Source organism: Solea solea, chromosome 5 (assembly GCF_958295425.1).
Source record: "Solea solea chromosome 5, fSolSol10.1, whole genome shotgun sequence".
Classification (NCBI taxonomy): domain Eukaryota; kingdom Metazoa; phylum Chordata; class Actinopteri; order Pleuronectiformes; family Soleidae; genus Solea; species Solea solea.
The window spans coordinates 4,235,386-4,260,072 of NC_081138.1; the positions used below are offsets into that span (position 1 = coordinate 4,235,386).

Here is a 24,687-nt window from a genome sequence, read left to right on the forward strand (position 1 = left end):
ACACAAGGAGGAGTAACATGCTGATGTTTGGTTAAAGGCACATTAGGAAGGGAAAAGAAGAGGCGATTAGAGTCAGATATAGCACGGAGACACAAACAAACTCTTAAAAACCGGCCAACCAGAGAGAACTCTGTTTACATGTGTGTTTTGTAGAAGTTGAGAAGAAACGCTGTAATCATAGCTTACGAGTGCAGGGGTCACAAAATGCTGTACAGGGTTTTCTTGGCTGTGCATTTTGCTGCGTGGATCAGCTCCTGTGTCTTCACCTCTGCTGAGGATCCACACATGACCAGAGCTCTGAAGCTCATGTCTGAGACGCCGCTCATTGACGGGTAAGTGGAAATGTGGAGCGTACTATGGATAATGTGGAGCCTGTGTGACGCTTTTAACGGTGGTGTAGCTGCAGCACGACAGCACTATAATTATAACATGATCTCAGGCAAAAAGCTTTGTGTGTGTTTTCTTTCAAAACTCGAGAGTAATGGCGTCTGCGTGTGTGCTGAGAAGCTCTGCTCCTGCTCAGAAGTGTCTGGCACCGGCAGCTTCAAAGGGAGTAGAGGTTTATGTGCGGCACTTTTCCCACACATCACCATATAAAAACAGGCCCAAACTAAAAGTTACAGGGAAACACGTAAACACCAGATGTGGGGGGGTGAATCTGGACATTTCAACGGCACTTTCTCTGCTATGATTCAGTCTCTAATTCATTTGTTTTGTATTCCTCCCCAGCTTTTCACATCTGCGTAACGGCTTATTTAATCACTGTAGTCAATGTCAAGAGGTTCGTCCTAATAAATACATTTTACAATAAAAAAAATAAGTGTTTTCAAAATGTGTTTATCTCAGGTGAAAAGAAATTCAACATTAGTCATCATTCATTGTCTCAATATTTATCCCTCAGTCTCAAGGCCGAACAGGATTACAATAACACTAATTGCACTAATTGATAATATATTGTGTTTAAGAGGAAAATAGAAAGTGGAGGAATTATACTAAATATATGCATTCTGAATTTTGGGAATCTGATGATCTGCCCGTTTTTGTAACGGGCAGAAAATTAATCAAATGACCAAATCAGACATTATTGTCCACAATTACTTCCCGAAAAGAACATTCCTCCATAATAAAGAAAGTAAAAAGTAAAAATTATACAAAATGTCAATAGAAAAATCGATGATATAAATAATTAGTATAGAAATAAATTCAATAAAATGAATTTAAATAAATAAACATCCACAAGGACGTTTTATTTTGTTTATTTTAACCATAAAAGGGCCAGAAAATTTCCTGTGAGTAAGTCCTTTTGCCCATTTTTCCAGAATAACTTTCTACATCTGGCAGTTATTTACAATTTACTGCATCTTAAAATAGTGTATTAACAATTTAAAATGAAGAAAAACAATTGAGTTTTATTGAGAAAAAACACTGTAGTTGTACATGAACACCAGAGTCTACGTGTTCAATTTGAAATGCGAACAGTATAAAACCTATTTAATAAAAACATCTGTTTGAGCTTTTGTCTCAATGTCCAAATAATGGAAACTATGTACAGGCATTTTTCCAACTCTTTCCTCTCTGGTGGCAAAATCCTATTTATGCAGAAACCAGAGCTCTTCTGGGTTTTGAAGAAGAAACAATGCTTTTAACTGAGAACCATGGTGTTGAATAAAGACACAAATGCGTCTCTGTAGGTTTCCTCCCTGTTTGAGTCACGGGAGCTTTGTTACAGTGTGAGACCTTTACCCTGTGATCTTTCAGTCACAACGACTTGCCTTGGCAACTTCGAAAGCAATTCAACAATCAGCTCAACAAAGTGGATCTTAAAACCCTTAACACAACACACACCAACATCCCTAAGATCAAGGATGGACGACTGGGAGCACAGGTATGGAACCGATGGACTGGGAAGTTAATAATTAAAGGGGAACTATCAATGATACATTAACTTCTGAGCACGGGATCTTATCTTGACAGATACTATTGCAGAAGGAACTGCGTCATATTTAAAGATGTTAAATTTAGAAAAATGTTTTGCAAACATTCATTCATTCATTCATCTTCTACCGCGGCACACCCTGGACAGGACACGCCTGTGCATTGCAGGACCAACACATAGACAAACTATTCACTCCCACTCTCTCATTCACAACTACATTTTCTATATTTAGAATGTTCAATTAATCTCTGCATGTTTTTGGACTGGGGGAGGAAACTGGAGAACCTGGAGAAAAAGGGCTTTTTGTTGAAAGGCTAACCACTACTCCACCGTGTGACCCACATTTGAGCATGTAAACCCAAATCCTCCATTAATCTGACATGTGCATATCAGATTCAGGACTACGCCGTTTTTTCAGGGTCTGTTTAAACGAGATTTTATGTGTGGGAATGAGTTTTTCTGAGTGAAAGAGATAGCAGAGAAGCTTCCCATCTTGATCGTTGAATTGAAAGCAAAGATGTCCCAGTTGTTCAGTTTAAACCAGTTTAAACTGTTTGTTTAAACTGGATTGTTATTAGTTTGTCGACTTTGACTTTGCACAACTTGTTGTTGCGCAGTCGGTCAGAGGGAAAGAACACAGTCAGGCAGGCCATCTGGGCAGGAGGTATAGTGGGCTACATGATCCTCCTGGAGCTTCTCCTCTATGGAAGCGTAACGCAAAAAATCTCGTAAAAACAGACCCCAAAAAAAATCCCATAAAACAGACCAGAGAAAAAGTAAAAACAGACCCGAAAAAAATCTCTCATAAAAACAGACCCTGAAGAAAAAGTATTGTAAAAACAGACCCTGAAAAACAAATCTTGTAAAAACAGACCCTGAAAAACAAATATTGTAAAAACAGACCCCGAAAAACAAATCTCATAAAAACAGACCCCGAAAAACAAATCTCGTAAAAAAAATCTTGTAAAACAGACCCAAAAAAATCACATAAAAACAGACCCCGAAAAAAAAGTATTGCAAAAACAGACCCTGAAAAACAAATGTCGTAAAAACAGACCCCGAAAAACAAATCTTGTAAAACAGACCTAAAAATCTCTCATAAAAACAGACCCCGAAAAAAAAGTATTGTAAAAACAGACCCTGAAAAACAAATCTCGTGAAAAAAATCTTGTAAAACAGACCCAAAAAAATCTCATAAAAACAGAACCCCCCCCCCCCCCCCCAAAAAAAAAGATTCGTGAACAGACCCGAAAAAAATCGCATAAAAACAGAGCCTTTTTAAAAATTTTACATGAATACAAAACATTCCGTATATTGAAGATATAAAAATAAATGTGTAAAATATCATTGCTGCTTTGTAAAGCTCAGTGATAAAGCACGCTGTCTACCAACCCAACTCATCCACCCTCTTGTTCCTCTCTCAGTTCTGGTCGGCCTATGTTCCCTGTGACACTCAGTACAAAGACGCAGTGAGACAAACACTGGAGCAGATCGAAGTGGTTCACAGGATCTGCAAAGAATACCCGCAATTCTTCGAGTTTGCCGTCAGTAGCGGAGGTGAGACGTTCAGATGTAATGTTGCAGACTTCAGTACTTCATACTTGCCTCTGTCTGCAATAGCAGCTGAATCACCTGCCATCCCATGTCTGCACCACACAGACATCCTGAACGCCTTCCGCAAGAATAAGACTGCCAGCCTAATTGGGGTGGAGGGGGGTCACTCCATAGACAGCAGTCTGGCCACCCTGCGCATCATGTACCATCTGGGGGTTCGATACCTCACCCTCACGCACTCCTGCAACACACCGTGGTAAGATCCAGCAGCACATGTGCACAGGAAATAACACACACACACACACACACACACGGTCAGAGTTCATACCACAAAACACACACACAGGTGTACACAGCTACAAAGTGTCATCTCTAACCTTAACCTGAACCGCAATTCCAGTCTTAGTCCTAAACTTAACCAGTTCCTCAGAAATGAGGTTCTGCCGCATTAGGACCAGGTTGTGGTCTCCGTGAGGACTACTGGCCCTGACAAGGTCAGTGTTTATGACAGAAAAGGGTCCTAAAAAAGTGCACACACACAAGGTTAAGATTAAGCATTAACTAGTCATCGTTAAGATCAGGAATAACGCAGATTCCTAAGAAGAGCTGTGCAAACCTGTGTGTGTGTAATTGAGTAATTGTTGTTGCCTATGGTTTATTTATTTTTTTGAATAAGAGATGTCATTTTAAGGTTTGACCTCATTCTTGGTTGACGCAGTGAACATTTTTAAGATATCTGTGTCCTTCATAAGACAGGATAGAGAAGTCATCTCAACCATGTGAGCTTATCCAGATACCTGACACTAAGTTTTTCAAACCATACATCACCTTAAAGTTTTCTCCACTTCAACAAAAAAGTCTTGTAAAAACAGCTCTGGAAAAAAAATCTTGCAAAAACAGACTTGAAAGAAAATCTCATAAAAACAGACCCAAAAAAATCTCGTAAAATCAGACCCAAAAAAAATCTTGTAAAAACATACCCTCATAAAATTGTTGTAAAAACAGACCCGCAAAAAAGTCTTGTAAGAACAGCTCTGAAAAAAAATCTTGCAAAAACAGACTTGAAAGAAAATCTTGCAAAAACAGACCCAAAAAAAGATCTCGTAAAAACATACCCGGAAAAAAAATCTCGGAAAAAACAGAGCCTTTTTAAAAATGATTTTAAGTGAATGCAATGTGCTTCCATACACTGAGGATATAATAAGAAATGTGTAAAATATCATATCATGCTATATTGTAAAGCTCAGTAGTAGAAGACCACATCGCAGGCCCAAAACACATTCAAACCTACAATCAATTTAAGGGTTACGCCCGGTTAAAAAATAAAAATAAATAAATAATACATTTAATTTATACAGCGCTTTTAAAGCTCTCAAAGTCCAAAAACACCTGCCTATTTTTGGACTGTGAGAGGAAACTGGAGAACCAACAAGCACATGGGAAGAACATGCAGACTCCATAGAGAAAGGCTGATCGTCTGAAAGTCACACAAAGTGCTAGGCACTACTTCGCTGTGTGGCCACTGTAATTTATTTTATTTTATTTTATTTTAAAAAGAAAGTAAGGAAAAATGCATGTTTGAGTGCAACACTTGAAAAGGTACTAGAGATAAATATTTCAACATAAACATCTGTGGGATTTTCTGTCGTTATTCACCCTCAAACTGTCAGTTTGGCTCAGTTCCATCCATGAAGTGTCTCAGTGTCACGTTCCGTTAAGCTTGTGTTGTGGAGAGTGTGGTGGTTTCCTGCAGGTGAGCCACCCAATGGAAATCCCAAGGTAGAAATGTGACACCTTGTTGTAAAAGAGTCCAAACCAGAGTTCCATCCACTGATCAGTTTGACTTTGACATTATCAGTGTTTTATTGTGTTTTTTTTTCTTCCTTTTTCTTGTCAGGGCGGATAACTGGCTTGTTGACACAGAATCAGAGCCATCGCAACACAATGGCCTCTCTCCATTTGGCAAGGTCTGTCTATGAGCCGCATTAGGCAACATTTACAAACTTGCATCACAGACTAAAGCCACTTAGAAACACTAGAATTACTCCACTTCTATTATTAACATGTGATGGCATTTTGCCTCTGTCTATTGTGTTCATCCTAGTGTTGATTTTTCATGTTCCATTGATGATTCTCTCTTCATTCGAGTAGCAACTAATTGAGGAAATGAACCGCATGGGGATGCTGATTGACCTGGCTCATGTGACAGTTGCGGTCATGAACCAGGTGCTGGACATGTCCAAAGCTCCCGTCATCTTCAGCCACTCCTCCGCCTACAGTGTCTGTCCACATAAGAGGAACGTCCCCGATGACATTCTCAAGAAAGTTGTGAGTTTATGTGTGTGTTGGTGTTTATACATGTCCAGTTATGGGTCACTCCTATCTTAGACTTAGGTCCGTCTAAGGTCATACTCTCTGGCAGGAGAGATTCACATTGCAGTCAAGTAGCGGGTTCACCCTCTTCTGTCTGTCCTGAGTAGTACACGTGTGGATAGCAGTAGACTTCCTCATATAACTGCAATTTTCAGCACTTAGTGTCTTCGTCATTGACTCTTTTGAGCGAAACGAGTGCCTGGAAAGGGTTGTTGTGCTGTACGTACAGTCAAACTGAGCCTCAAACGGGAGGTGTGCTTACGTTTGTTTGTGAAGGGTCCATACAGACCACCACAGAAATGGGCAGATGATGAAATATGCGTCACATAGAGCCTAGCGGACCTTTGCAGACTAATCATCCACTTGCATGGTTTCTCGCTATGCAGACTATACCTGACTATACCTGTCACTCCAAACTCACCCGCTACATATGGACATGTGGGCATCTTAAGTTTCTATTAACAACAAAATCAACTACTCATCCTTAACTCCCAACGAAAGCCATATTAAACCTCAGTTACATTTACTATCTCTAATATTTGATCATTTTTTTGTGTTTCGTTACATGAAACTGAAAGCGTCTTTTTGGAGAAACTAGGTATGTAGAAAAACACACAGTATTTTTCACATTTTAATGTGAATTTTTAATCTGAAAAACGAACAGATTATGAGTGTCAAATGATGTAGGTCCATTAAAATTCCTGTTGGAATCTAGTTATGAATAAATAGGAATAACTCAAATCTCTACGCAAGAACAGAAGGCTGGATGAGGGTTTGGGGACCCACAGCCCTGAGAATTTGAAACAGGTGTGTTGGAGCGAGGACAGTTATAAAACATGCAGGGCAGTGGGATTGAGAAACCCTGTGCTGGGTCACCAAATGTTACTGACTACTGGTCCTGGATACTTGTTTCCTGCATATTATCTCAGATAAACTGACATAACAAGATAAAACTGTGGTCTTTATGACACCAGGGGCTTAAAAGCAGCTGTGAATCGGCGACTTGTGTCGCCTTGCGCGTTATATAATTATGACAGTTTCCCAGTTCAGGGCAATAAAAAAAGGTTATTGTGCAGCAATGTAAAATAAACAAGATAAACAAAAGTCCAACCAGGAGCCTGCCAACAGATAACAGAGGTCAATACCCTTAGATTATAGAGAGGATAAACGCATCTCTTGGCTCAGGTCCTGTCATTCTGCCTCAATCACATCTCATTCTTCACTTTCTCTGACCAACATTCAGGGTTCGTACAACCTTTTCAAGGTCAAATTCAAGTACTTTTATAACCATAAAATGGCCGGTGAGTGATTGGGCAGTTATTTACAATTTTCTGCGTGTTAAAATAGTGCATTAACAATTTAAAATGAAGAGAAATAAAAAGGTTTCATTTAAAAACTGTAGTTGTACATGAACACCAGATTTTGTGCGTTGAATTTGAAATTTAAACCGTATGAAATATTTTTAAAGTAACATTTGCCGATTTGCCGGCTTCCTGCGACAGCGCGAGTGACATTACCGTAATAACCACATGTTGCCGTTTGACGTGCAACTTCGCAGCTTTCAATTGTGCTCTGAACGACCAAAATATTGTTCTATAAGTCGTGATCAAGTGCACGAGCTGCGTCAAAGCTTCATTTATTCCTCCATCTTATGAACAGACTATTCAGTCAAATATCTGTGTTGTGAAAGTTATTATGGTTCAAGGGTTTTTAAGTGCTTTGTAAAAACACTGAAAACACAAGCATTTTCAAGGACACCAAGCACTTAACCAACCCTAAACATGTCTCTCCAGAAAGCAAAAAATGGGATCGTCATGGTGAACTTCTACAATGACTATGTGACCTGCAGCCACACTGCAAAACTTTCAGACGTCGCTGGTAAATTACTGCTACGATCATGACAGTTATCATTTCCTCAGCACCAACACACCTACCCCAATATTCATGCACTTTAATCTCTGTTTACTGCTGTCACCGTAGATCACTTTGACCACATAAAGAAAGTGGCTGGGGCTGATATCATCGGATTTGGCGGGGATTATGACGGAGTTACCAGGCAAGTATAAGCAGTGCCAACACTAGCTTGAAAGGATTATTTTCAGCTTTTTTGAAAGCCCTGAGCAACATCTGACACCAACATGCACATTTTATAACTAATTTGGATAAGCTGTGGTTATTAAGAACTTTGCTCTAGTGTTTTCATCCTCGCTTTTAGTTGATCTGTGATGAATCAGCTCGACACAACGTTCTGTGTTTGTTGGTACAGCAGTGTTTGTGTGTTACACTTTGACAGTCCAAGAAGTAGAACAGCTACATAACACTTCTCAAGGATGACAGCTGCATACAGTTAGAGACGCAACCATGAAAAGTTAAACCTTTAGCCGTTTAGTACGGCTGCACTGTCGCATTTTAAACACAATCATGAACCCCAATTTTTCCAATATTATAAATACATGCTTCATCAACTGCTGCTGCTGTTCCTGCACCATGCAGCTCCAAGTTTCTTGGACACAGTCTAGACAAGTAACACTACCATTAAAAGACAAATATACATATGAGGTGGTGAAGGAGAACCAGTGCAGGACAAGCTATGGGTACGATGTGGACGTGACGGACGCTGGATGTGTCCCCTCCCTCAGCACTCTGGCCCTGCTGCTCACACTGCTACTGCAGTTCTCTTCAAAGTTTAGACAATAATAAACCCCATTTTTCCAATATTAAAAATACATGCTCCAACAACTGCTGCTGCTGTTCCTGCACCATGCAGCTCCAGGTTTCTTAGACGCAGTCTAGACATGTAAGGCTACCATTAAGAGGCAAATATACTATACATAACTTACCAAAAGTATCGTAGAAACAAAAGAGACAACAGAATTTATGCACTAGAGCTTTAACGTTCAGAGAGGAGATAAAAAGTTATAGACTAGTAAGCGTGGGGACGGTCTAGTCTACATGCCGATGTGTCCTTGGGCAAGACACTTACTGTAAGCCCACGTTGCTCCTGACAGCTGTGCCGGCAGAGTGTGAATGGGTATGAAAGATAAGTGATAGGAAATGTGCTATAAAAGCAGCTTTGAGTGGTCATCAAAATAAATATAAATACAGAACCATTTACCTAGACCTAGAAAGTGAAATCATCCTTCCTGTGTGTCATCCTCTAAGACTACCAGAGGGTTTGGAGGACGTGTCCAAGGTGCCCAACCTCGTGGCTGAGCTGCTGAGAAGAGGATGGACTGATGAGGAGGTCAAAGCTGCTCTGGGAAATAATCTTCTCCGGGTTCTGAAAGAGGCTGAGATGGTAAAGAACAGACATTCACACAGCAATTCTAACCTAAATCAAACCAAACTGCATGTCCATCCATAAAAAAACATTTAAAGAAACATCTTTGCATCTTTATTTTTAGTTTTACACATCAAGATCTGATGATAGAATTTGAACAGTTTCATGCTGCCATTTGTAGCTGTGCAGATTGTCAAGACGGGGCCTTGAGGGTTATCTTCATTTAGATATTGCAATTTACAACACAGTCTAATATAATATTGAGGATAATAAGTTTTGTAAAACATATGAACATAGACCAGACAGGGAAGGTCTGATGCTGCACTTTAAAGCTGGGGCATTAACTCAATAACAATTTATATAAAAGGTCAATACAACAAACATTCAATTCTATTCTGCACTGTTTTCTTAAACTTTCTCACAGGAACAAAACTTAATCTTTAATGATGTGACACTTAATTTCGATAATTGTTGATATTGACCGATTTGAAACGACTTAACCCTGATAACGTTTTTGGCCACAGCCAGGTCTGTGCTGAAGTAATGCCATGCGTGATAAGTGGCAGACATCATAAAATAATAATAATTAATAATACTCACATTTTTATTGCCTGTGCCCCTTGTTTGCATCTCTCTTGCATGGTTGCAGTGAAGACAGGAACTACTAACGCAGTGCATCAAAATCAGCTTGATGCATTGGAGGGCAGGCGTTAAAATTCAGTGTCAGATATAGTTTGACCGCAGACTGAGCTACCGTCGCTCAATTCTAGCTCCTTACTTTCTTAAAACTTTTACTTTTACTTGTAAAACTTAAGTACATTTTATATCAGAAGACTTTTACTCAAGTAAAGTGACTTCAACTTCTACCAAAGTCATTTCCTATTAAGTATCTGAAGGTTGATCATTAGGGGAACGTTCGGGGAACCAAATGTGCAACCAAAAACTTTCCATGTCAACCACAGGAGAACCTTCAGGGAACGTTCCCAGAATGTTCTGGGAACCAAAAGCAGTTAGCTGGTTGCATTTGTACTCAAGTAACTATTTTCAGTACTGAAAACCTTCGACTCACACAGTCTTCTTCATTCTGTGTCAGGTCCGTGACAGTCTGATAGACAAGGCTCCAAATGATGTTCCTATTCCATATGAGGAGGTGAAGGAGAACCAGTGCAGGACGAGCTACGGGTACGACGTGAAGGACGCTGGACATTTCCACTCCCTCAGCACTCTGGCCCTGCTGCTCACACTGCTACTGCAGGTTCTCGTCACAGTAGCCGCTTCATAGGCTGACGATGTGCAACTCAAGAGTTTGCTTATGAATACTTAAGAAAAAAATCAGTCTTAAATGTCTAGCCCCGTCAGACACCCTCGATTTACATCTAACAGCTTGATTCATATCTAACTTTAATTGACTTTTACATGTAAACACTGTTTAGTAACAAAGTTTAGACAACAATAAAGTCAGTGGAATAGAAATAATCACGTCCAGTCACGTTTGGCTTGATAAGGTTTGAGTCATCTTGTTTTTAACACAAATAAAAGTCACACAAGTGTAATGTGAATAAACAAAGACACACAAAGTGTTCCCTATTCCAAAGTGGAAGTGCTCCATCTAGTGTTCAGAACGGGTTGTGCGTTTGATTTGATTGTTTTCAAAATGCCACTGTTGTTGTTGTTTGTTGATCACGTGTTTTAAGATCTGAGAAGTTGATTTGGTTCTGTTAACTGATGACATTATAAAAAATAAGACGCAGGTTAGAAAGAGCATATGAACAAAAGTAAAAATCTATCACACACACACACACACACACACACAAAAGACAACCTTGAAGACTTCAACATCCTGCTGAAGCACTTAAGAAAATATCCACCACTCATCCTCCGTCACCGATTCTGTTAAATTCTAAAGTAATAAAAGCATTTTTTTTTTTTAAATAATAAAATCAAATAAAATGAATAAATTGTTGTGTTGGTAAATCCAAATTCTCCAAGGACACAAAGCTGTGACCTTTTGTCTGCATGATGCTTCTCATATTTGGAACACTGTAAATGAAAAAAAATAAACAATTAGTAAATAACAGTTGTGCGTAAGTGTAATATTCAGATTAACAGCCTGAGTATTTCTTGCAAGTGGTTCAACCATTAAGCACTCATGAATGGCGTTTTCTCTGTGTGACAGTGCTTCATTTAGCGCCCTCACGTGTGCGCGACGGGCACAACACAACGCCATGAACCAGACCTGTGTGAGTCACTGGGTTCTTCTCAGCACTGACACCAACAGACGTAATGAAAAGTGCACGAGTTACTAATGAACGGACACGGGGCTGCTGCTCACATGACCAACCAGCAGCAGCAGCAGCTGGAACCAGCGTTAAAAAAGAATTTGGTTTGAATTCGTCCAAACGAGTGTGTGTGTGTGGCCATTTTCCACGGGAATAAAGGACTGTATATAAAAAGTGGGTGTAGTGTTAAGAATTTGAGTTTCACATTATGATGGGAACATAATCTACAAAATTGACATAATGTGATATCGAAGAAGAACTGAAACTAGTGACTGAGACCATTAACTCGCTGATCGCAGAAAGAACTCCATTTGAATGGAAGTCTATGTTTTACATGATTTATAACATTTTCCTGAGGAGTTAATGGCTTTAACCATGAGTTTCCACTCTTCCCCAGCAGAACATGGTGTCAATAATTGATCTTCCCTTTCAGAGGAAAATGGATGATAAAGCATGGCTTGTGTGAGTGGACACCAGTGGCATCGACAGCTGGTATCGTCCAATAGGAGCCTGGTCGTAGGTCATGGCCCCGGGGTTTAAAGCTTGTTTTGACACGAGACACAACATGCGACGTCACAACACAAAGGGGATTTTCCAAGCCTTCACAAAGCTTTGGATGACAAAAAAAAAATAAAAAAAAATAAACGGTTACAGTTTCAAGTGTAAAATAATAATAATAATAATCCTGACGACTGACAGACTTGGAGCCTTGGCTCTAAAGTGCACTGCGTCCAAGCAGAGTTATGAGCAGCCACTGACTGTAACTGAATTAAGATTGTAGTGAACTGTCAGAGATGCAGTTTGTCTAGAAGACCGAAGAGGGATAATTCAAGTTTGTCACGGACGAGGACGAGGAGGTTCTTCGAACGTATCCATCCTGGGTCTCATTCTCCTGTTCCTGTGTTTCACTGCCTGACAGCAGAGGGGAAAGAGCCGGCGCAGAGATCCTGTAAGGCAAACTCTCTTTAGTCAACATCTTCCTTGTGGCAGAAACTAAGCGCGAGTAGTTTTCGGGGTTGTACGCTGACAAAGGGGGGCGGGTGCACAGTAGAGGCAGGCTGACCCTGTCTGGCCGGGACAGGAAGAGAGGCGGGCGCCGCTGGTTCTCGCCGTCCTTCAGAGAGTCGGGGAGCGGCTTGCGCTTGCTCTCGGGCAGGAGCATTATGGAGAGGACGGAGAGGACGGCGAAGGAGGCGAAAATGACGTGGTGGAGGAAATAGCCGCTGTTGTTCTGGAGCTCCATCAGGGAGGAAGCGGCCATGCCAACGCAACCCGCCGCCATCACCAAGCCGAGGCATCCACCTCTGACAGAGAGAGAGAGTTTCATCAACAAGTAGAATGAGCCGACACTACCACGGTTATTATAGTTAACAATAACTAAATGAAACTGAATTGTGTGTTAATAAGACTAAACTTGTAGCAAAAATGTGCTTAATTTTCATCTTTGTAAATTAAATTCATATATTATCCTTTTGGGTTCATATGAAGGGATTTTTTTTTCTCTGCCAGCAAAGGTTTTATTTGAGACAGCGATTTCATTCAATCATAATAAAAAAAATTTAATTTGTTTTTGTTTACAATGCGACATAAGGCTATGCAAATTAAACATAACATTTGTTATCTAGTTAACTGGGTTGAGTTGGTTCATCTAAGTGAATCAAGCCTCCAGTCTTTTATGGGGTTTATTGTTTCACCTTTTTGATTCTAGCACCTGGCTAATATACAAACAACTAAAAACGAACACTAAACTGAATAAAAACTAAACTAAAAATAAGAAAAACTCTAAAAACTAATTAAAAACAAAAAGTCAAAACTAAATAAAAACTGAAACTAATTAAAAATCCAAAAACACCTGAGCACCGTAGCTTCCAGAACCAACAGGAAAACATTGTGCTCATTGATATTCAGAGGTGGTTTAAAACGAGGGCCAGTCAGTATAATCCAAGAGGAACATTTATATTTGTCAAACCAGAGATGTTAAAACAAAGTTATTTATCCTTGCAATATAATGTACTATAAACCATTTCACTTAATGAAAATATGTTAAAACTAATACTGACAACGCTATTTGTTGTTCTTGTTGTTGCCATAATGATATTTTTGTAAGAAAAGATTGTATTAGTTACTTTGTCTAAATATAAAAAATATCATTCAAATTAATTCTAAACAAACAAAAAAAAACAATCTTTGGTCTTTTTAAAGATTAACTCAACAATGTGAAGCAGTTCTAAAAGAATATGATCACAAAACCAACTCACAGAGCTTTTGACACAAAAACAATCACTGAAGTACAACGCTAAGTTTCCACAGTAATGGATTTACAAACCGCCTCACACTTACCGGACCACAGTTGGCATCACCTCGCAGGCGAAGAACACACTGAGCATCGCGAGAGCCTGAGAGGACAGCAGACCCACGACAGAGAGAACCAGGACCAGACCTCCACGCAGATCTGACACACAGAAAGACCAACAAACCAGACTTCAATCTTCAATTTATCTGTGAACAAGTGACTCCATGTTGACCCCAAGAGAAACTGTTTTACAGATTATAATCCTTCATTACCTCCAACAAGGAGATTCTGTTTTCATCGGCGTGGGTTAATCTGTAAATTTGTCCCTTTAGCGACTTCCTGTTTACAGTTTTTGACCTGATTTGGCTGTGATGGGATCACCAAAGTATGTCCTCATTAAATTTAGATTAGAATCTGTCAAAACCCACGAGATTAGAACAAAATATGTATATGACAATCTGATCTGATCCAGATATGAATTTAAATGTAACATGTTGAGATGCTGCGACAACTCCGCTGCAGCTTAGCTATGTTGATTTATTTAGAGTGAAAACGACCTGAAGTCACTGATTTACTGGAAAATATGTCAACTAGTTTCTCATGTTTGCTAGTTTCACCAAACTTCAGGTTGTGAAACATAAAACGGGTATATATAAATCAAATTATGACTTGAGTTTTAGTCTAGAAATCCTGAAAAGGTGGCTATTATTTTGATATTCATGCAGATCATAATGTAAATATGGCCTGTTACATTTTATAAAGGGATTTTTGTCACTCTAAGCTTAAAGCGCTGCGGTCTCAAGTAAAGCTTTGAGAATTTAATAGAACTGATAAAATGCATTTATATCCAGGGCCGAATGTTAATGCTGGCGGGCCAGTTTTGGCCCATGGGCCTCCAGTTGCTGACGCCTATAACAACAGTTTTGTCTTTTTTTTGTCTTATTTTGAGGCATAAATATCAAAAAGGGAGTAAAATAAGTCGTGAAATAGAGCATAAATAAATATGTTATATAGATGTAGGGTTACACTGAGTGAGGGCCAGCAGCACCAGCGACGACAGTCCAGTGATGATGGCAGAGAGCAGGAGAATCCCGCGCCGACCGAAGCGCTCGACCGTCACGCAGATGAAGACGCAGGCCAGCGCTCCAGTGATCACTCTGAGGAAGTAGCTGAAGTAGAAGTTTGTGGAGAAGCTGTGGAGGTTCCTGGTGAAACAGTACTGGATTCCTGTTCCTATGAACCTGCACAGGAGGAAAAATGGACCTTTAGCATCCGTGAAACCAGAGAAACATGCGACAGAGTTTGGAGACGGAGACTGTGTGTTAATCATTCTCTAGGGGCCGCACACAGGAGAATATGCTGAAGTTTTATTTTTTTTTATCATATTTTCTCCACATGGAAACGGCATTTTGGGAACATTGAAACACTATTTATGGAAAACAGGTCCCAGAGTGGGAAAAATGCCACCCTTGCATTTTCCTGTACACAACCACTACGCTACTTTGGGAAAATGATGATGTCATCGTCCCACCTCGTCTACCTTTTGTGTTTGTGGAGATTATTTGGTCAATTTTTTGTTTATGAAATTTTTTTTTTATTTATGTTCATTATAGTGTTGACAACAAAAAGACATATCCATGCATACACATATGCACACACAGAAATACATACGTGATGGTTTGTAAAGAAAAAGAACATAATCGACATATATAATCTGTTACAGATGAAAGCAGATGTTCTTATGAACATATATGCATGCATATACACATATATGCTGTACATATATGCACACATGCCCCCTCTTCTGCTGGCAAGAGTTTTCACAACTATGATTTTTAAGTTTTTTCCTTTGCACCATGAGATTGTGCAACTGAGAGCTCCCGGGTTAAAGCCTCAATTTGCTTTATGTGTTATGGATCTATCAATGAAACACCATGAAAGGAGGGTGCCCACTTGATGACCCCCAATTAAGTGATTAACATTTGGCCCAGGATATAAATAAATGTTATCCATCGTATTAAGCTCTCAGAGCTTTAGCCCCACTCAAGAAGAAAGACACCAATGGAGATTCTTAGGAGTCTGACATCAGGTCCTATCAACTTATTTCCTTTCATTAGTTTTGTGTCATTCTGTCTCTCTTTCGGTGATTGTTTAGGTTGTAATGTATACTTATTTGAATAAAGCTTTGTTTCGGGCATGTGTACTTATGTTCTGATGGACGAAGACATTTCTTGAAACAATACCATTTTAAAAACGACCAAGAAAAACATGCGTTGGTAAAGTTGTGTCTCCATGTGGACGAGGCCTTAAACTGCCCGTGGCTTTCAGGTGCATTCACTCACAGAGTGAAGCTGAGGATGAGGCAGTTCTTCCAGATAACACGAGTCTGACGCAGCTCCAGGACTGAGTGATAACTCGGGCGACAGTCTTCTCCGTACACTGAGTCGATCTCTGAAAACAGACAAAGGACGTATAAAAAAAACTACATTTACATTTCAAAAAGGCATTTTCAGAGAAATTCCTTTTTAACCTGCTAGACATAAAAGGTTTTATGATTCAGGTCAATGCCAAATCTCAAAGTTTGGGCCACAGCCCACTAGTGGACAATGGAGGTATTGCAAGTTGGCCTAGATGGATGCATAAATTGTGAAAAATTGAAAATGAACAAATTCATCAAAACATAATATTCTTTATTCTGGAAAAATTAATAAAAATATGATGTCTGATGATTTTGTTATTCACATATTTATGATATAAGCTGTGTTTTTATATAAACACAACCTATGGATTCTTAGTTATGGCCAAAATGGTAATCACAAGTATGCTTACCAATGTTGAGATTAAGATTATTTATTAATGACTGGTGGTAGAAATTTAAGAAGCTCTGATTTAGATTAAAGCTTAGTTATCTGACAGGAAATTAAACTCCAGGTTCATGTGTAAGTACCTGACAGCAGAGTTTCTCCAGGGTAAATCTCATCACGCCGACAGACTCCGTTCCTGGTGGAGAATCCCTGGACGCTTTGCTTGAACTGAGGGATCTGAGCCGTGGCCAGCAGCCAGCGAGGAGACTCAGGAAACACTGAGCCAAAACTGAGGGAAAGAATCTCAGTGAGATACAGAGTTCACACATTCATACAAATCCTGTCCAGGGTGTGACCCCCCCCCCCCCCCCCCGAACCTTTCAACCTATGTCAGCTGGGATTGGCTCCAGCTCTGCCTGGGTCCCTCACGTAGTAAAACAGGCTGAATTCCAATGGCTTTTCTTCATTACTTTATTGAACATATTCACAAGGAAGAGTTGATTTTGGTGGTGATCCAGAACTGGATCGGTGACATTTTTTTCAAATAGGTGAAATAAAAGTAGGTGAGTGTATTGACAGTCAGATCAGGGTTGTTTTTTTTTCTATTGAGGCAGCCCGCCAAAATAAAGCCACTTCTGTCGCACTAGCACTTTGAAACAGTAATCCACGCCTTTGTCACCTCTCGACTGGATTACTGTAATAATGCACGTGATGTGGGGGTCAGTGGCCAGTGGCCTGAAACAGTGCTCTGTGATCTGCCTTGGCACATCAGACAGGCCTCTTCTCCTTTCAGTGACCTTTGACCTTTGATTTGTTTTTATTGTGGTTTATTGTTTGGATGTTACTTTTAATTTATTTTTGTTGTTTTAGATGTATCCTATCACCTCACGTGAGCTTCTATGCCTTTTATTTATTGCGCCTTGTATTTATTTATTATTGTGTACCGCACTTTGGTCCACTGTGGTTGTTTTAACGTGATTTACAAATAAAGTTGGATTGGATATTGGAAACTGAGCAGGGGTTTGTTCTCTCCAAGTACTTTGTCTAGTTGTATTTGTATTATTTTTCACTAAATATCTCTCAAACTGGTTCAAACATGTAAACTGAGACTAAAGTAACTTGTCTTGCTTTAATGTTAATTATTACCTGTGCAAGAGAGGTCATATATTTTGCTGTATAGCAGCATAATTACAAGAAAGGAAAGGTTGGATTTAGGTGTGGCCTATTGTAGAAATGATTTTGGAGGTGATCCATATTCAGAGATGATTGTAAAGGCTCCCACACTTAGGTTGACATCAAATTCACAGACTTTTTAAGGACTTTCCATAACTATTTCCCTCAAATTCAGGGACCGATTGTGCTGAAATATCTTAAGATGGGATGACACACTCTGTATCTGCACAAAAGTCAGTCTTTGTCATTTTGTTTTGTGAGTCAGAGATCTTGGAATTTGCATTTTCTCCATAACTGTGTTTACACATGAATTCAGGTGTGGCTGGTATAAAATGTCAGGTTGATGTTAGAGCACAATATCAAGCACCTGACGCTTCAGCAAACACGCACGTGATGAGGTGACGTGACAGTGTATCAGGTATGGAAATGCTGACTCACCACCAGTAAGAAAGCAACAGGAGCAGAGGCAACGTGACCACAGCCTGGAGGATGGGCCAATCACGGCACAGGACCGCGACACCCGGCAACAGCAGCTCTGCGAACACGGCAAAGAAGCCGCTGATCATGGCGACCATGAGGCGGTGGGGAGGATCGCACAGCTCCAACCCTGAGAGAAAATGACAAATGACATCAACACAGGAGGAATTTAAAGCTTTGTGGTTAATGATACAGCATTTATTTCATATGAGAAAGATGAGTCATCATCTTTAACAGTGCATTAGTTTCAATATATATTTCAAATGAGGTTCCTGTTCTGTTATTGGTGAGTACAATCATAATTTCAGCAATTTAACTGTTGCTTATTTAAAAAAAAAATGTAATATATACATATGTATGTTAAAAACAATTCCTAACTTCAAATTTCTCAAATTAAATTAGTACAGTGGCTCCATATCACAGTAAATATTAAACTTAAGCCTTAGAAACCATTTTTTTTAACTGAAAATCAAATTGAAATCACACTTACTGTAGGTTAGATATTCAAATTATTCGGCTCTAGTTACAAATAAGACAATTTTGCCCTGTATAGTTTTTCTGGATTTTAACTTTTACTTAAAGTAAAATTATTAACCATGTTAGTAGAAAGTACTTAAACTGATGTTAAAAGCCTTATCTGCTCATAGTCCACATCCACACTGCAACATTTTCATTCAAAGGCAGCATTTTCAGACAAAAATGATCTGCGTCCAAACCAGAGACTGAATATAAAATAGAAAATGGACACAGTCTTCTAAATGCAACCGGACACTCATTCACACGCTTTATGTCTCTAAATGGAAACATAATTTAAAAAATTGACACTTGAACTGCAATGGAGACGGATGAGAAGAGGACGAGATGGAGGAGGAGACGGTAGAGTGAGAAGAACTGCCTTTAAGAAGCTGTCACACTGGTGTCCACTAAATGGGAACATAAACAATACATATGTATAATAATAACAATAATAAATTTTATTTGTAAGCGCATTTCTAACACTCAAGGTCGCTTTACATATTAAATGAGACGATACATCAAGCACACAGTTAAGTTAAGAACAAATAAAGCAGACTAATTATAAATAGTTAAAGGTAAAAGTTAAGATGACATAAAACGGACAAGATCAACACAGTAGAATTTAAAATGCAAAAATAAGGTGATAGTGGGGGGATGGTCATGATGTAAGGTAAGATAATCTGAAAAGGTAAGTTTTTAGATGGGATTTGAAGGTGGACAGTGATGATATTGTTCGGATGGGTTGTGGGAGTGTATTCCAGAGTTGGGGGGGCAGAACGGCTGAATGACCTGAGTCCCTTTGTGGACAGACGGACAGGAGGTATGGAGAGGAGGGAGGCTGAGGAGGAACGGAGAATGAGGGAAGGTGTGTATATGCAGGAACCCCTGATGTATCTGCAGCTGGACCCTCATGCAAACACGATAACCAAAATCTCCCACAGTCAGAGTCAATTTTCTGGGTTAAATCAAAGAGGGACTCTGCACGCTATGTTCAAAAACACAACTGCAAAGTTTGACAAGCTCAAAGATAACCTCAGGGCACACTGACGTAAAGAGTTTCTCCAGAACTTTGACCTCCTGCCCCGGCAACAGCTCGGATTCTGTTTCCACATCCTCCCTGTCGACTGGGAGGGGGAGTTGGAAAATGAGCAGCTTTACTTTCGGCTCACTTCCTCGCCTTCGCTTCTGTCCTGCTATTGTTTTCTCGTCTCTGTGGAGAAGCGGACGCCGAGCGGACGCCGACAGGACCATCACTGACATTTCTGTCAGGCTGTCGTCCAGCTCAGCTCCACTTCAGTCTAATCTAAAGAGAAATGAAGACCCACTCTAACCCTGACCTCACAGGAATGTGGGAGTGTGTTCGTATATTAAAAGCAGAGCCAGTCCATGCCTGTGTGTGTGTGTGTGTGTTCCAGATGGGACCACAGTAACTCTATTACCTAGTATTACCTCCTCCCTCGCAGGAATGTACACTATTTTAACAATGTTCATGTAATTACATTCCTCATCCTGCTTCACTCTCGTTTTAGACAGTTCTAGAAAAAAATACATAACACAGTCGATAGGGAAACACCAAGTCCCCCGTACCAGCCTGAGGCATCTGCTCATAGACCACATCTACACTACTGTAAGCCATTTTCATTTAAAAAGAGCATTTCCAGACAAAAACGATCTACATCCAGACCAAGGACTGTTTAGAAGCCTTCAGATTTGTCATTTAACTGGCACCAAGAAAGTTTGAAACCATCCATCCATCTTCTACCACTTTATCCTCCACATGAGGTCGCGGGGGTGCTGTGCCAGTCTCAGCTGACATAGGTGGATAGGCGGGGGCACAAACAACGACTCACTCACAGATGTCAAATGCAACCAGGGTTGCTCGTATAAGCCGTCACACTGGTGTCCACTCATATGTGCCATGCTTTATCGTCCATTTTCCTCTCAATGGGAACCATAATTTACAAAACTGACATTGGAACTGCATTGAATGAAGGATGAGAAGAGGATGAGATGAAGAAGATAGGATGAGAAGAACTGTGGAAGACAACATTACACCTGTAAGTAACTCTAGTTATTATTAGAAGAAGAAAATGGACATCGTGTGTGAGAAGTAAAAGTTAAGTGTTCCATAGACTTCCATTTAAACTTATTTCTCTTTTTAAATTCCATTTTGTTGCCCCCTGGTGGCTATTTAATGAGTGCTGGTGTAAAGAGGAAGCTGATGTTTGCATAGTTTTCAGAAAGTACTATTAAGGACAAAAGAAGAAGAGCAAGGATTTCTGTTATTTGAGCGCCAATTAGGTCAAACGACACCTAGAATGGAGTTTTTGAGTTGTTGCCTTGTTTTCAAAAGGTCTCCATTTCTGTCACGAGCAGTGGATTTCAAACGTTTTATACCAAATACCACCTGAGAAAACATTGCCCTCTTGAAGTAACACCATTATCACAACGTTAAAATACAGTGGTGTAAATAGACCAAGCTAAGTCAGCTACAGACTTTTCACAGGAGGCAGATTTATTACCATCCTCCTCCTCACATATAGTTCACACACAGGTATAGTGACATTAGATTAAGATGGAGCGAGAGATAATAGATATTATTGGCTTTATTATGTTGACTATCATGTGCAATATTTCTAGATTACATCATGCCTTTCCATTTGCACCACTCTTTTGACACTTTATTTTATATTTCAACTTTGGTGCATGCAATCGTATATTGGTATTATTATTTTGTACTTTGTTATTATTGTAATTTTTGCAATTTTGGAGCAACCTGGAACAAGAATTTCCTTTGGGATTAATAAAGTTCTATCTTATCTTATCTTATAAGGTGACTCTAATTATTATTATTTCATTTATTATTATTATTATCTTATTTGTTTTTCATTTCTACACAGTCCGATCAAAATACCTAAGCTCCACTCCGATCACATACCCTGGTATAGACAGTAGAACAGTATTTCTGATTTTCCTGCAGAGGAAGCTGGTACAAGTACCACAATTTGAGAACCGTGGGTGGAGACTATTGGCGCCTTGACTCCGCCCACGTTGAGGAAGTACTATGAAGTAATGGAAACCAAACCAAACCGCGTAGAGTCAAGCCGTGCCGTGCTGGTACTGTTTAGTGGAAAAGCGCCATTTGTGCCTTTGCAGTCTATGGCCACATCCACATTACTGTGTTTTTGTTCAAAAATTAATACATGTGAATGAAGGCACACCTGTCATACGGGCTACTTTGGCATTTTCGAGCCTGCTGGGTCCATTTTGTTTGAAATTGCCTGGGCAGCAGTTTAGTTGAAGACATGTGACAGGGCGAGAGTAACAACAAACCCCAAGCAGCTGCCTGCTGTCAGTCACAGCTCAGCACCACACACTTCATCACAGTCATCCGCTGAAATCCCCACACACACACAAACACAGTCACAAACACTCTGGCAACATCATGACTAATGAGCCCTACACTTCCATTTTATTTACTACATATCTGCACACAAACACCGACAATGACACTGAAAAATAATGAGTTGTATGTATGTAAATGTAATTAGCATTAATATTTTCCTTCCCCTGGCTCCTCATTTAAGATTATTTTCTTCACTTGTTGGTGTTTTTGTTGTTGGGAAGTTAAGTTACACCTCTTTTTCTCCTGTGAAGAAATAATAATATTGTTGTATTGTAAGAAATAAAGAATATTATGATTTAAAAATTTTTTTTTTTACTTTATTTCTGGTGTATTCAACACACACATATTTCTCCTTCCATCTCCCTCGTATCTCATGGAACCAGAGGTCAACTATTCCTGTGTTGATAAATATTGACCTCATTCTACAACAATGAGACCAAAGAGGTCAAAACACCAGTCGTTTTCAACTGAACGTCTAACAATTCCCTCCAATGACTGAAGTATTTCCTTGTGCTGAGGAAAAAGCTAATGTCTCATGGTGTTGGGACCCCAACTCTTTCCTCCTGCTTTACCACAATTAAAAATATGTCTCTCAGGGGAGGATGTGGTTTCTGTGCCTGACAATCAGATCAACTCACTGTTGGCATTGATTCAAGGTCTCGGGGTCGAGACGAGGTTAAAAATACTAAAGCAGTCGCACACATTTATTGTTGTGGTAGTTGGTGTAGAGATTGTTTTAAATGAAGTTAAAGTCAAGTAGCAAACGTTCCTGTCACCAGCTTCACGGTCGTCACCTCAATCAGACTCCTATTGGACGACAGCACCTGTCAATCACACTGGTGTCCACTCATATGTAGCCGTACTTTATCATCTATTTTCTTCTTAAGAAAATAATTGACAAAAAGTACACAACATCCTATTACGACCATTAATCAAGTGAGCAATAGGCTCATTTTACTATAAATTTGCCATTTAAACAGACTTATTTTGTCACCCCCTGGTGGCTAATCAATATATTTGTTACTTCCTGGTTTCAACTAGCAAAGCTAGACTATAGAATTAAAAAGATAGACTATAGAATATTTAGCAGAAAAGTTTAATTAAAATGGATCTAAAATGCGAAAACAGTTTTGAGGTCGACACAATTTTTTTTTAGCCTTAATATAATTAAACTAGCCATTTATCCGACTTATATTATTTAGGATTTTAATTTAATTTTCTTTTTTCTAATGAAGGCTCAAATTTGTAATAAAAAAATCGGGGGAAAAACACAAACAAGGTCACATGAGGAAAAGATGGCAAGAGATCACAGCCAACATGATAAATAATCTGTTAAAATGTTAAAAAATGGGATTAATAATGTTGACGCTGACGTTAAGGCCCCATTTATAATGAAACTTTGTATAAAACAAGGAGAAGTCATGCAAAGGAGGCCAATAGATTCAGCTTTCACTGGTAAAAATGTGGTTGCTTCAACCACATTTATTCAGTTCTTCTGCATTTACAAAAGTCTGAATGTATTCGTTCATGTCTACTGGAGTAAAGACGAGATAAGGTCAAAACAAAGATAAGCGTGGATTTCTAACTTGCTTCTGTAAGCACACACTGGGATTTCTCTTATCTTCGCCTGATAACATCACTCAGCAGCAGGTTAGGTAAAGAGAGACCTGTGTCAGTCATTTATAATCAATATTTAAATCACACTCTGAATGTTGTGTGGTTTTATCACGGTAAAACCCAAAAAAAAACAAAGGTCCTGCTGGACGAGCAGTCGTTGATAACCTTCATGTACACAACCAGCGCGATACACCGGGAATCGCTTTAACGTTATTTAACTTTTACATAAGGTGAAAGGACTAATGTGCTAATGACTTTAGCAGCAGCAGCAGCAGCAGCATGTCCTGCACTGTGGACATGTGGACAGTGAGGGTGAACTTAAAATAACATCATGATATTCCAGGGAAATTTGTTACAGTGATTAACAATAGCGATACACAATATTGATATTGGACAATATTAAAATTCAAATTTCAAACCAAACTTATTTATGGGGCCAAGATAGAGAGACAGGAGACATTTGCATTAAAATGCACTTGATGTCCTCATAACAATTCTCTATAGGGATGATGCAGCCCCTATCAGGTCTGATAGTATTGCTTGACAAGCCTGTTGTCAGATGAAAGACGCAAAGTTACGTGCTGAAATTTTGACCCCGATTTTGAAAAAGGGCAGAAGCTCATTGATTTTTGGACATTCTACAGCCATAAAATCAAAATAAATCCAGGCGGTCAGAATATCATTGAGTGTTGGAGAAAGTGAGCTGATTCCTTTTCCAAACCACCATAGTTCAAATGTGTTTGCAGGATACTCACGGACGATGTACGAGGACAAAAACACTCCGGCGAGCATGGCGCCCTGAGAGAGACGCAGCAGCAGAAACACCACAGCGCTGTTGGACAAACACACAGCGATCCCCAACACACTGGACAGACTGATGGACACGAGGAACCCGCGCCGACGGCCCAACCTGAAAACACAGCGTCACATGACACATGCCGTCGTCTCTGAAATCAGAGGGGAAAAAATTTGAATGAAT

At 39.6% G+C, this 24,687-nt stretch overlaps 2 protein-coding genes across 2 annotated transcripts in view; one reads left to right on the forward strand and one right to left on the reverse strand.

Annotated features, from left to right (window-relative positions):
* On the forward strand, positions 1 to 11,220 carry dpep1 (dipeptidase 1). Its single transcript, XM_058630043.1, has 10 exons — positions 1 to 332; positions 1,759 to 1,885; positions 3,361 to 3,493; positions 3,596 to 3,746; positions 5,388 to 5,457; positions 5,642 to 5,818; positions 7,657 to 7,741; positions 7,844 to 7,919; positions 9,026 to 9,161; positions 10,237 to 11,220. The coding sequence occupies exons 1-10, from the start codon at positions 205 to 207 to the stop codon at positions 10,423 to 10,425; spliced, it is 1,272 nt and encodes a 423-aa protein (XP_058486026.1). The 5' UTR covers positions 1 to 204; the 3' UTR covers positions 10,426 to 11,220.
* Positions 10,645 to 24,687, reverse strand: part of slc22a31 (solute carrier family 22 member 31) — a 22,508-nt gene continuing 8,465 nt past the window's right edge. The window contains exons 3-9 of the mRNA XM_058630042.1: positions 24,464 to 24,618; positions 18,131 to 18,299; positions 16,663 to 16,808; positions 16,058 to 16,166; positions 14,742 to 14,956; positions 13,763 to 13,874; positions 10,645 to 12,726 (exon numbers count right to left, since the gene is read on the reverse strand). Coding sequence (XP_058486025.1) covers positions 12,228 to 12,726; positions 13,763 to 13,874; positions 14,742 to 14,956; positions 16,058 to 16,166; positions 16,663 to 16,808; positions 18,131 to 18,299; positions 24,464 to 24,618 — 1,405 coding nt within the window. The 3' untranslated portion in view covers positions 10,645 to 12,227. The remainder of the gene's footprint in view (positions 12,727 to 13,762; positions 13,875 to 14,741; positions 14,957 to 16,057; positions 16,167 to 16,662; positions 16,809 to 18,130; positions 18,300 to 24,463; positions 24,619 to 24,687) is intronic.

Bases quoted from the DNA above. Each gene is read 5' to 3' on its own strand.
- dpep1 (XM_058630043.1), top strand. From the start codon at position 205: ATGCTGTACAGGGTTTTCTTGGCTGTGCATTTTGCTGCGTGGATCAGC. The intron at 333-1,758 runs GTAAGTGGAAAT...GTGATCTTTCAG, and splicing joins GAGACGCCGCTCATTGACGG to TCACAACGACTTGCCTTGGC. The intron at 3,494-3,595 runs GTGAGACGTTCA...TGCACCACACAG, and splicing joins GTTTGCCGTCAGTAGCGGAG to ACATCCTGAACGCCTTCCGC.